Below are 13,918 nucleotides of genomic sequence, written 5' to 3'. Positions count from 1 at the left end.
GACATTGACTTTAGTAATCTGCGTTTTCTCACATGGTATTTGGTTTGATGGATCGCTGCACCTTCCCTTAGAAATATCCTTTACTAATGTTATCTTGGGGGAGGGGGGAATAGAGTTTTAACTAAAAGGAAATAAGGTGAGACTGTTTTTTATTGAACCTCAAGGAATTAGGATGCTAAGTGTGCACAATGGTAATAGTCTCTCTCAAATGTAATACCTGGAAGGCTTAAAACTGTTTAAAGTGGACCCTGTTTAGGGAAGGTATTGATGTGTTTATAATAAAACAAGTATATTGCCAAGTGTCAGATCTTTAAGCTAGCGTGGCTGATTCATTCATTATTACTATTAGGAATTACCATTTTGGAGACCTAAATCCATGTCTTATGCAGCGAGCAGGTGACTTCTGGCACCCGAGTCACCTGATAGCATCTTTGCTTGCCTCAAAAGATTTAGTCATGGATTCTGCAAAAAAATGCAAGTAGTTCCATTATGTTTGGTAGGTATATGTATTGCTCACATGTAGGGCTTCCAGGATCAGTGCCTACTAATGCATTATAGTATTTTCTTCTTTTATGAAGAACGGGACTTTTTAATCACCAGTGAGAAATAGTTTTCTTTCAGGAGCTGGAATCTGTAAAGGAGAGATTTTAATGACTGAAGACATGAAGCCAACACTGACTTCTAATTGGTTAATTGTGTCGATTCTCCAATGTGGTTTGCAACTCTATGGCACCACATTCAAGCTAATATGTAGTAGCCATGACACACTGCCCATAGGCTGTGGGCTTGTGTAGGAATGTTAGCCCCTGTGAAGGAGCTCCCACAGGCTACATCAAGACTACACAGTTGGTGTGCTTCACCCTCCTCATCCTAGAGTCGTCCAGATAGGAGATTTGGCCAGAAAGCACCACATCTCCTTCTAGGTTTCCTTCCTGTGTAAATCCGAGTGCTGAGGTGTGGTGCCTGGTGAGAGGGGATCTTCATTCCAGTGAAGAGCTAGCATACAGTAGGGTACATGCCAACACCCAGGTGGTAGGAAGTGATCCAGATTCATCAGTTCAGGCAGCACTAGGGATCTCAAGATGTGAAGTAAAATTCTTGGTGATTTGCTTGATTCCACCCCCTTCCCCCATCAGAACACGAAAAGAAAAAAATGTAGTGGAAGCGTTTTGTTGCACAAAACGTGATAACCTACCACATTTTCTTACAAATCATCCTTTCATTTGTACTTGATTACATGGTTTTTCTTTCATGAATGAAGAGATTTATGCTTCCTAATTCTATTACTTCCACATGTTTTAGAGTAGCACTATTTGTAATCAAAGATGGTGTTTTGACAGGGCTGAGTCTGTGGGGTTTTTTATGCTTACATGTTTCTCTCTTCCATCATTGTATCCTATTGCTGTCCAGGTACATTTTGATTTAAACAAAATAACAATAGCCCTGTTTGAGTGGGCATTACTGGAATGTCAGCAGCAACAGCAAGGTCCATTTTGGTTTTCAGCAGCCTGTTTTCCCTTACCAAGATTTCCATGAGGTGATATTTGGAAATGTTTCATAGATGTTTTTCTTGTAGTTTTATCTTCACTGCCATAGCTCTCAAGAAACATTGTTTTGAAGTATTTTTGTATTGTTCTGTTCCATATTACTTGGAGAATGGAAGTATGCTGTAGTTAAAGCAATATTTTTTGAAATTTGAAATAAAACATAAAGCTCAATGCAAGTGTTCTATAAGGAAAATATTTCATTTTGAGAAAAATCACTATTTAAACAAAATATAGAGCTTAATCATATATAAGTTGGTTGATGGTCTTCTGTGCACCCAGTAAATCTTCTGCCTAATATTTTGAGGCTCGGTTTCTACTTGTCTCTTGAAGATTAGATTTTTTTTAATATATAAAAATATATAATATAGATCAATAAATAAATCATATGCATAGACAAAATGCATGTTTTATATTATATTTTAATATAATTTATGCTTTATATATATTATTACATATTTTATAATTATGTATATATCTCTAAAAAATAATGTGTTCTTTTATTAATGCTGCTTTTAAAGTTAATCCGATGCTGGTTTTAAAATACTGTTTCTAAGTGAGTCTTGTTTATTGCTTTGCGCAGTTCCAAACAGCATTGTATTTCCATTGTGGTTATTATAAAGTTTGGAAAATGGGAAATGATGTATTTTTAATATCAACTTTTTAACATGTGTCTCTTGACTTTTTTTTTACTGTTGCTACCCGTTTTTCCCTCTTCCCTTTCAGGTATGAGCACATTCTGATGGCTCCGGACCCACTACCAATGTATGCTCTGAAATTGTTGGTGGCCCTGACTGAACACAGCCCTGCCTCTGTGAGGTGATACAACTACACATTCTCTGTTGTTCTGGGTTCTTTCTGTTTCAATTAGTTTCTTTCCATTAGGAATTAACAGTAGCTTAGATCTCACTATCATACTACTTTGACTAGCACTTAGGAGATTTAGAAAATCCTTGGAGAGTATTTGTTATAGAACACAATCTTATGTCTTTTGTGCCAATTTTATATGATACTTGTTATTTTAATATGGATTTAGCCAATGAAACACTAGAGAAAAAATCATAAGAATTTTAACATTAAAATTATCATTAAAAACTTAAAAAAAATTAGTACCAAAACATTATCAAAACTGTTGTCCAGCTAAGCATATTTGTACTAGGACAAAGGTGATGTGTTTGTAAAAGGTTTAAACCAGTCAATTCACTTTAAAGATGTTCAGTTTTTCTGCAAATATAGCTACCCTTTTAAGTTCCTAAATATGGATTTTAATGTTTGGTATAGATACACTCAGTATGTTTAAAATTCTCTTAATGTCTCTTTCTTCTTGTTCCAAAGTTTAGGCTATGATGGACAAAAAAAAAAAAGTGGCATAGGACTTAAACTGCATTTCTTGATGGTAATAAGGAAGCATCTCTCTCACATATGTGTGCACACACGCAGCTATTCCTCTTCCCAGATCTGCCTAGAAAATCTAGTTGGTCTTGCACTCACCATTGTCTGTTCGAGGTGTCTGATAGTGTTACGGCTAAGAAGTCACTGCGTACCATACTGTCTTGCTTTGATTGATTGAAATGAGCACAAGATAAAAAACACATAAAGAAGGAAATGTAATTTTTTTTTCCCACTGTTTTTATTACGAAAGATGAAAACATCCTCTTTTAATCTTTTATGATGCTACTGTGAACACTGCTTTAATATACTAAGTAGACTAAAAATGAACTAGGACATAGAGTGGCTTGAGATTTTAAATGGTTTGGATACAGTAAATGTACTTAATTGTATTTTTATTGTATAGAAGCTGTTTATGCTACTGCAGGATTTTATGTACTATACAAATAGTACAGCTTTCTATTTTTAGAATTAACCTATAGATATTCTAATACTTTGAGTTATAAAAAATATTTCCATAACTAGAATGCTGGATATTATAGCAGCACTTTTCCTCTGCCTAATGAATTCTCTTTATTTGAGGAATAGTGTGTATTTGCTGTTGTGCTCAATGTAGGTAGGATGTGGATGCACACTCATCCTCATGGTCTTCTTACAGCAGGCAGCAATTCTTTTCTTAATATTATTAAAGAGCAGCTGTGGATATCCAATGAACTATTAATAATTTTAAATACCAGTGTATCCAGTACTGTTATTTAAGGATGAGCTACTAGATTCCAGGTACTAACACATCCGTAATTGTTCTGTTTCTCACATGTCTTACTGGCCCTCCTCTTTTACTTTCACTAAATAATTTGTTTGGCTAGATTTTGGAAGGAGTGGAGTTTATGCAATTCTCTTGGTCTGTCGTCTTCCTGATTCTTTGACTTCCCAATAACTTTAGCTGGAAGTAGCCGATGCATTGGAAGTGTGACAGAGGTGAATAATATACTCATATTTGCACAAACTGCTAGTGAACAAAATGGGAACCAGGTACATGCTATAGTGAACACTAGATCACAGTTGATTCTGTTTTGGATTGATGGCTAATTAACCAGTACACATGGATCTCAGCATTGCTCAAGGCATATGCTCTCTTTTGCCGCTTTCATTAGGCACATGGAAAGTATCTACGATTATTGTGATGAGGAGTAAATAAGTAACATTGGACACAAATCCTTTGGGATTAAATTTGTTCTTTGTGGAAAAACTCTACTGTATTTTAGTACTGATGACAGTGATGTGAGTCACTTTTCACTGAGTCTCTGTGGTTTCTCCAAGTTTACATTTCATCCGCAATGCCTGGCTTTCAAGGATGGATGCTTTCTCCTGTGACTTGCTTTAAATGAATAAAAATGGTGGTAGCAAAAAGATTGTAAAATGACAAAATGTTAAATTAGTATTTACCTTATTGTTTCCACATCTTTCAAAAATAGCTGTTATTATTAACCTTATTTTGAAATAAACAAGAGTGAAATGGGAGGAGGATGAGGGCTACTGTGTTTTATTTAGTTTGTTCCATATGATAGCTTGTTCTCAGACATGTTCACCTAACGCATTCTCTCTTTCTTGCTCTCTCTTTTCTTTAATCCCACCATTTTTCTTGTATCTCACACTTATGTATCATCTTCTTCCCATCCCCTCAGTCTCTTCCTGTGTGCTTCCCGATAGAGGCATCAGCATTTGAGCAGTTCTTATTTTAGCACTTGAAAGGAGACAAATGCACCCCAATCTTTTGCTTCATTTTTTTTATAGCTGATACTGTAAATCAGCTAACTTGTGATACTAGAGGAAAAACATTCGATCTTTTCACCATTTTTTTTTGACACTTTTTCTATTACAGGTAGTTTGTTATATATGGCAGAGGAACAGATATTTAAATATTATTTTTAATGTCTTATAAGCTTATGATAAAATACTGTTAATGTACAATACATATTTTGAATGCCTTTAATAATTGATATTTTGTAAGAATACAAAAAATTACCTTGTAATCTTTGCCGTTGCTCCACTGTTGGGGTTGGTTTTAACATTCTGTATTATGGGAGTTCTTCCACTCTATTGCTTTTCAATTTAGCAGTGGAGAATTCTAGTGAAATCCCATTAATGTGCTGCAGAATTAGATCTCTCACAAACCTGAGTTCCAGCATGTGTAATATGGTAGCTGTAAAAAAAACTTTAATATGTTTCTATGAGCACATGAAGTATTTGGACATCTGATCATATGAGCATCCCCAGGAAGAAAATCCAGTTTTGGAGAAGGATGAGTGTTTTCTTGTTTGTTTTCACCTTAATGGGTTAGAGTATAAATGAGTCAGTATTTCCATTATATACCTGTTTTTACAATCCTGTCTGATACAACCTCACTTAGAGTTCGTTTACTAAGAAAATAGCAGATATTGGAAGGATGAGCTTTGAACAGAATTTGTCCATCAGTTATCTATTTTATACTTGGCTCAAAGCTAATAGTCTGGCTTTAAGAACGTTAATAGTATTCTGTTGTGGCTCTCCTAAATACCTATTGCCTTGTTTTCTTCAAGATTTTTAATGTTTTATGATAAGAAAAACTGTGGACATTAAAACCAGTGTGAGAATTAATAGCAGAGTTCATCTTTAGCTATTTTGAGACTGACAATTTTTAAAAGAAATCACTGGCATTAAGGAAACATGTAGCTTCAGTTAATGATTAATCTCTGGACTACTGGAAATTTGCATTAGTGGTTTTTTTTTTTCCCTTTGTTAATTACTCTTGGTGGATTGTACTTGTGTAAGGAGTTGTTGGAGGAACTGGACTTCTCACAGTGGGAGCAAATGTCTGCAGCAGGGCAAGATCTGATTTAACTATGCAAAATCTGTATTCAAAAAGAGCAGTATCATAAGATATCTTGTCCTTTGTGTGTTTATCAACTTAATGTGTAGGTTATATGTACGGATAGAAAGTCAGACATAATCTATTTGTTAAGGGTTGGGATTTTTTTTGGTTCCTGCTTTGAGTCTTGTACACTGTTTTGTTGTGGTCTGTAATGATCAGATTGCTAGATTTTTCTAGTAATAAGGAGGAGTTGATGTGAATGTCTTAGTTTCTATTAATATGGCATATCGATTAGCTCTTCTTAAATGTTTTGACTGTTGTAAGGTATCTTATACTGTGCTACTCCAGGAAACTTACACTGAATCATGATTCTTAACTTGGCTCTTGTTCTTATCTATAAGGTTATGAAACGTAGCTATATATTTTGCTGTGTGCTCTTTTATGCAGCTACTTGACTTACCTTTAGTCAGAAACTTACAGCATTTGATGACATTAATATATCTGAAAGCTAAACACTGGAAACTATGGAGTCTGATTTTTATGGGTTGCTAAAATAGACGTTTTTCGTTGCAAGGAAGGGAGACAGTAAAGGAAATAGAGTGGAGGTGAGGGAAGTGTCAGATATTGCATCAGATAATAATCATGAGAGTGGGACACATTCCAGTATTCTGTTATTAAGGTCATTTCCTGAGGGAGAAAAAATAATCTATAAACTAATGGTGTGACCCTTCTTAGATTTATGGTGGATTGAAGGACAGGGGAGTAAATTAAGGAACCTTCCCCACCTCCTGTCCTTACTGTAAATTTCCCAGACAGACATTAGGCACTGCTCTAGAAAAGGGGAAACGGCTGCAGAAAACAAAATAGGAAGGTGCTGAAGAGCAACAAAAAATCTTCTTCTTCTAAATGCCACAGATCTTATACCTGTGAAGATGATAGATGGGTTGACCTTGTACACCGCAGCAGATTGTCTTGACTAATTAAAGTAACTCTTTATCACAATGTCTCTGGAATCATCCAAGAATGGTCCCATTTTCAAACTTCATTTACGCTACTGTTCATACCCATGCATTGTCTATTAAAGACCATTAAAGGCACATTTTACAGTCGGTGTTAGTAATGAATTGATCCTCTTCTCATACACCATGATGTTCTACATTAGCATTTGTTTACATTTCAGTATGTTCTGAAATGGTCTATCCATGCCCTCAATTTCAAAAAACAAACAGTAAAAAAAAAAACCAAGACCAAACTCTTTGGAGTTCAGTGTGGTGCTCTTAATTGGTTTGTGTTGGTAGAATTATGATTTGGTTCACAAGCACTTGTTAGTATTGTGCATAGATTATCTCTGAACCTGCTGTAGTTTCTTTGCCATTGTACTAGAGGGCTAGCACTTCAGTGCTTTCCTTTCCTGGTGAATTGATTAACGTGGGCTTATATTAATTGCTTTAAAACCACTTTGTTCTTCTCATTAGTAATTTTAATTTCCTAGTTTAAGGTTGAAGTGCTCACTTTAAAAAATAGATCTATTTGCTTCTAAATTACTTTTCTGTTTTTTATGTGTTTTCCTGTCTTTTGTAATGAATATGAATAAAATAATATGGAGTAGTTCTGATAACAGGTAAGCCTGTAGGGCCTAGTCCAACTGAACTGAACAGTGGAATTACATGTTAGAGGTGTAGAACATTAGTGAGAAAATCACAATGCAGATGGATTGAGAGAGGTTGTCAGAGAATGATACAGTTTTATTAGAACTTTGGGGAATATTTATGTAAATTTTGAACCCAATTCTGATCACACTAGTTTCACATCTATGAAAATTGAGTTGTAAAAACCTTGATTTTCTTGTTAGAGAAGTAATGCTAATATAAAACAGCAAAGAATTCCTATGATCTTTGCTATTCCTTTTATTTGGTATAATATTTGCATATATGCTGCTTTATTGAATAACACCAGGCAGGAAGACTTACCCAGAAACAGACTCTTGAAATGTTGTGTGTCAGCTAATAACACTGTTGTCAAGTCGCACATCATTGTAATTCATATCAAAGGCAGTGGTCAGAGTTCATTGCTGCAAGTGAGTTCTCATAGTCTGGTCATGTACTGACTGTAATACTAATCGCTGTTTTTAATGTAAAACACAACTCGTTAGTGTTACATTTTATAAAAGTTCCCCTTTAGTAAAGAAATCAGCTATTAACCTTAAACCTGTAATTTCGTTTCCTTTTTCGTGTTGCTGATCAGTTGCTGAATGTCTTAAGTTTTAAAAATGTGAGGCTACTATTTGATGTTACTGTTAAGTCGGTTATTGAAAAATGTCATATTGTAAGGTTCACATATTTGCTCTTTTAATGTAAAGCATTAAACAGAAGGAGAAAATACTATTCATTCTTGGTTATTTTTACTTTCAATAGTGAATTTTTGCCATTGTGAATATGAATAGCAAATAAAAAATAAGCAGGTAATGAGGAAGGGTCAAGCTGGTTAGGGTACTACAGTTGGAGTTGCAGACTTGAGTGAATTCAGTTCTGCCACAAATCCTCTGTTCAGCATGAAGCAAATCTAAACCACCATCCAATCCATTGTCTTGTGTTCAACAGTAGGTGCCCAGAGAAGACAGAAGGCAAGCGAGCGGCAATACTTTCTGTAGGCTTTCTCAGTCCCCTGTGAGTTGTTTTTTCAGAAGCCATGTAAGAAGACATGGTGTTCTGTAGATAGTAGCTATTGATGAATAATTTTCATTTTGTTTACATGGGTTCAAAAATATATTCAACAGACAACTTTCAGCATTAATAGTTATTCCATAGCATAATCACCTGCATATGAAGATTTATCATCTTCAGTGGTTTTCTTTTGGATTTCTTTGTTTAATCTGACCCTTGCCACTTAATTTGATGCCATCAGGTTCTTACAGTTAAAAAGAAGCACACACTACTTGATAAATTTCTGGCATATTGTCTCCTTTAGCTGTACCTTTTGCAATCTGAACAGTCCTGCCTATTTTTTAAGAGCCTTTAGTAGGGGTCCTTATAAAATACATTTTGAAAGCTCAAGAATACTGTATCAACCAGCTCTCCTTTGTCCACTTGCTGACTGACTTCTTCAAAGATCTGTCATGGATTTGACATTTCATCCTGTCCTGGTTTTGGCTAGGACAGAGTTAATTTTCTTCCTAGTAGCTGGTATAGTGCTGTGTTTTGGATTTAGTAGGAGAAGAATGTTGATAACACACTGATGTTTTTAGTTGTTGCTAAGTAGTGTTTATACTAAGTCAAGGATTTTTCAGCTTCTCGTGCCCAGCCAGCAAGAAGGCTGGAGGGGCACAAGAAGCTGGGAGGGGACACCATCAGGACAGCTGACCCAAACTGGCCAAAGAGCTATTCCATACCATATGACATCATGCCCAGTATATAAACTGGGGGGAGTTAACTGGGAGGGGGGATCGCGGCTCGGGAACTAACTGGGCATCGGTCAACGAGTGGTGAGCAATTGCATTGTGCACCACTTGCTTTGTATAGTTTAATTCTTTTAGTATTGCTATTGTCATATTATTATTATTATCATTATCATTGTTTTTCATTCCTTTCTGTCCTATTAAACTGTCTTTATCTCAACTCACGAGTTTTTTTTTTCCTGATTCTCTCCCCCATCCCAGGGGTGGGGGGGCAGTGAGCGAGCGGCTGTGTGGTGCTTAGCTGCCGGCTGGGGTTAAACCACGACACATCCCTTTAAAATGAATGGTTTTGTTCTTGCTTTGTGCATGCCCACCAGTTCTGTTCTTCAGAATAGTTTCTACTTATTTGTTCAGCTTAGAATGTCTGTAATACCCAGATTTTCACCCCCCCATCCAACTTTGCTCGAAAGTTAGTATCCAATTACATCACATTTTCTGTCTTTTAAATCTCTCCTATGAAAGCAGAGAGTTCTAAACAAGGTACACACTACAGTTAAGAGCTATTTTGTTCTCTAGTTCCTTTTGAACTCTTGGGTGAGTGCTGTCTGGTCCTGGTGATGTTGCTCATTTTGTTAATTTTGTCTATAAACTCTTTTACTAACACCTCAGTTTCAGGCACATGACCATATAGAATCATACAATCATTTAGGTTGGAAAAGACCCTTAAGATCATCGAGTCCAACTGTAAACCTAGCATTGCCAAGTCCACCACTAAACCATTTCCCTATGTGCCACATCTACACACCTTTTAAATACCTCCAGGGATGGTGACTCAACCACTTCCCTGGGCAGCCTGTTCCAATGCTTGACAACCCTTTCGGTGAAGAAATTTTTCCTAATATCCAATCTAAACCTCCCCTGGTGCAACCTGAGGCTGTTTCCTCTTGTCCTATTGCTTGTTACTTTGGAGAAGAGACTGACACCCACCTCGCTACAACCTCCTTTCAGGTAGTTGTAGAGGGATAAGGTCTCCCCTGAGCCTCGTTTTCTCCAGACTAAACCACCCCAGTTCCCTCAGCGGCTCATATGCATTCGCTACAAAGAAAAATGCTGTTGTTAGAACTTCTCCAAGCTAATTTATGATAAAAATGGATGTAAATATACTTGTTTGTTTTGTTTTTTCCATTGGGAACTTATAAATTGGGACCCTTACAGTAAGATCAAGTTTTACAAAAAAGGATTTAAGCACTTAAAGAGGGATTTTTGCAGAATTTACATATTTGTAAATATTTGTATGTTTTGGGTTTTTTTTAAATACATAAATATCACGAGGGTTTCAGGATTTCACTTTGGCAGATGATGAACTAAAAAAATACGTGACAAAGTCATTCTCCCCTTCTGTGGTCTAATAAACCTCTAATTTTTTTTTCTCTTCAGTAGGACAGCTTCACAAAGAGAGGTTGGAGTGTTAACCCTCTATGGAGTGAACATAGCCTACTGACTAGCTAAATTTCCCTGAGGAGAGAAGAGGAGGTTTGGAACCTGGGTCTCTTACACTTCTAAGGAAGACATTTGGTAACCATTTAAAAAAAAAACCACAACAAATGCCCAAAACTACCCTTTTTAAAAAGAAAAGCAAGTGATGCATGAGACTGTGAATCCTAAATGGGTATTGATTACTCAAACTGGAAGATAGGAGCATTTTAGGCCTTCATATTGGCTAGATCAGCCAGATCTCTGCTCAGTGTTCTGAATATTGCAAATCCGATTTTAGGCCCATATTCTCCACATATATGAAGATAGATGCTTTTACTTTTTATGACTGGAAATTCTAGGACCATGAGGACACCTAAATCCTCATGCAGATCCAACTCAGAAATGCTACTATTCCCAAATGTTCTCTCAATGTTTTCTTGCTTATGCTTTTTTTTTTTTTTAATAGATTGGTTTTTTTTAAAATGGAGGAAATATTCAGAGGACTGAAAGATAACCTTGTTATCGTAACACTGAGTGGTGGTGTTCTACCTGCTTACAGTTTTATTAAATGAATATAGATAAGGATGTTTCATAGCTATGTAGTTAGTATTTATTAAAAATAATTTTTTAAAAGCTTCATTTTTAGCTAGATTTTTTTCAGCTCAGGGTGGATTTGCCCTTGTGTCCTCTTTCTTTCAGTAACAGAAAATGGGTTTGGATTTTTAGCAAGTTCCAAAATATTTACCAGTCTCTTCTCTAGAGACTCTGCATAGAAAGAACAGTTGGAGGTAATCATACATGCAAGAACTGCAGTCTCTACACAAATTAAAATCTGGAATGTTGATCTTCATTTTCAATTCAGATTTTAATCCCATTGTTGAATAGATGGCTTAAGTTCACTTTAATGGCTCTTTTCTCCTTTAGATATTCCTTAATTATTTTTAAAATATCTAAGAGATGCTTGATTACAAGTGCTTCTGTGAAGAAAAGGCCTTGCTTTGTGGAAGGCTTGCCAGCCTTCTGTTGTATCTCTCTTTCAAACTTCTGCCATTCTTCAGAGATTGTGACAGCCCTTTTGTCATGTAGTAGAATGAAATTTTGTAGGAACTGAGAACACTTGAAATCAATGTTAGTTGACTGCCTGAAGAAGTGATCTCTGGTGTGTGAACGGGGACCTTTGCTTTTATCTCACCCAGTCCCTTCCATTTGTCCCTGGTCAGCCATCTCTCTATCAATCCAAAAGGGTTTTTTTAATTTTAAATTCAGTAAGAATTTTTTGGGGGAGGGAATATGTAGAAGGACTTACAATACTGTAGACTGTGTTTTAGAACAGGCCCCAAACCCGCGTAATGTCCTTTATGCTGCTTCCTTGCTTCTTGCTGTCATGATCTGCAGGAAATGTAAAAAGAGAGGAGTCTCAAATGAGTTAGGTTGAAGGTGTAAGGCCTACTTTACTTTCCTTATTTAGTGCCTTGAAAACATAGGTCAGTAATTTAGCAGATGGGTGTGTTTACACCTTACAGATCACCCTTCAAAAATCATATGGATTCAGAAACTTTCATTAACATTATCTGACTAACAAAGTGTTGGAAGTCTGAGGTGTAGAGTGAATGCTTTGCTGTCTTGGAAATTGTCATGGTTTAACCCCAGTCAGTAACTAAGCACCAAGGTTACTGGTAGAGGTGTTGATTTTGTTGGTGAATGAAGTACTTTCTCACCCTCATTCTTTCATTTAGCAGATTGTGTTAATAATTTCTTAGGGATAAGAATAATAACCAAAGATCTTGGTTGATGTAACAGACTAATTGCAGTCCTTATTTGTGAAAATAGTTCTGCATGAACACTCAGGCATGAAAGTGCTTAGCTATAGAAGGCCAGAAGCAAGAAAAAGTTGCTTGACATACTATTGTGTTTTTCATGTCATTGAATATCTCAAGTTGGAAAGGACCCATAAGAATCATTGAGTCCAACTCCCTGCTCCTTGCAGGACTACCTAAAACTAAATCATATGATTAAAAGCATATGACTAAAAGTTTTTTCAGAATTGTCTGAAGCTTTTCATATATCAAACCAGTTAAAATTATTTAGCAAATGGTATTTTTATGGTTAAGGAATTGTAGCTACTTAGGGCTGAAATCTCAGTCAGGCTTGACTTTAAAGTTATAAATACACAAATGCTTAAAAAAATAAAAAATTTTTAAAAAGGCTTTGGAAAAGTATCTGAGATATGATTGAAATAACTTGTCTAACCAGCTATTGATTTATTTTAGACAACATTATAATTTTGTGAAACATCAAGGTGTATTTTATGTTAAATAAAAATCTGAAAATTAACTTATAAAAACTTTAATGCAATTTTTATTTAATATAATGTTAAAAATTAGCAGAACTGGAGAAAGGGCTAACATTATTGTGCTTCCTTGCCTTCAAACTAGTCTTTAAAACTTGAGGAAGAATGGAATTGTTTTTCTTATTTTCCCGTTGGATACAATAACAGTCTAAAATACGCAATCACAGCCTGGCAAAAACTTCAGAAAATATGTGTCTTCAAGCTTTAACAGCAACAACATCAAAAAAGCTCTGCTAAAAAACCCAAGATTTAGGATCCTTAAAAGAAGTAAGATTTACTAGACTTTCATCAGTTCCATTTGTGACAATTAATGAACTTCATCCTTAAGCTGAAAAATTTCTTGAGGCATAATACTTCTTAAAATCAGTTTTCAGAGTAAGATATCATGATTGTAATTAAAAGCTTTTCAGTTGTATCATTTCTGATATTTCAGGAGATGAGTAGATTTATCAGAAATTAGCATGATCACTTGACCATACTTGAAATTCATTGTGTTTTAATTAATCTGGTATTGAAAGTTTATAAAGAAGTATGGTTATTTCCAAAAGCCTGATTGTGAGATGTGTATTTTTAAAGTAAGATTTGCATTTCGTTTCCACAGAACTCTTATTGATTATTGTATCACTGTTAAGTCCTCATTGCTCTCCATTCTGCTAACATGGACTCTTAACAAAATTTCATGGAGATGTGTTCTTTTGTCTAAACTAAAACATAGATATACTTCAGTGAAATATCAAAATTCGGAATGGATGATTGACGTGCTTTGGTTCAGTTGGGCCTTGTAACTGGAGTGCTTACTAGATCACTTTGAATCAAATTGATCAGGGACTTGGAAATGAATCTCCTAAGTCAGTCTTTAGCAGAAGGGACAATCATCCAGTTATTTCGTCTAAGACTGGGCACATTAGTACAGT

At 35.6% G+C, this 13,918-nt stretch overlaps 1 protein-coding gene across 7 annotated transcripts in view; it reads left to right on the top strand.

The window, feature by feature from the left end:
- The window catches only part of ULK4 (unc-51 like kinase 4), a 254,149-nt gene that overhangs the window by 105,065 nt on the left and 135,166 nt on the right, over positions 1-13,918 (top strand). For 5 of the 7 annotated variants that reach the window (XM_050892383.1, XM_050892382.1, XM_050892386.1 and 2 more), the window contains one exon: positions 2,271-2,363. In XM_050892383.1, the coding sequence (XP_050748340.1) occupies positions 2,271-2,363 (93 nt within the window). Of the gene's footprint in view, positions 1-2,270; positions 2,364-2,879; positions 3,181-13,918 lie in introns of those variants that run through there. The other 2 variants (XM_050892384.1, XM_050892389.1) reach the window with 2 other exon arrangements.

Source organism: Gymnogyps californianus, chromosome 2 (assembly GCF_018139145.2).
Source record: "Gymnogyps californianus isolate 813 chromosome 2, ASM1813914v2, whole genome shotgun sequence".
Taxonomy (NCBI): Eukaryota; Metazoa; Chordata; class Aves; order Accipitriformes; family Cathartidae; genus Gymnogyps; species Gymnogyps californianus.
Note: the sequence above shows the minus strand (reverse complement) of the source record. Positions and strands in the feature narration are given on the sequence as shown.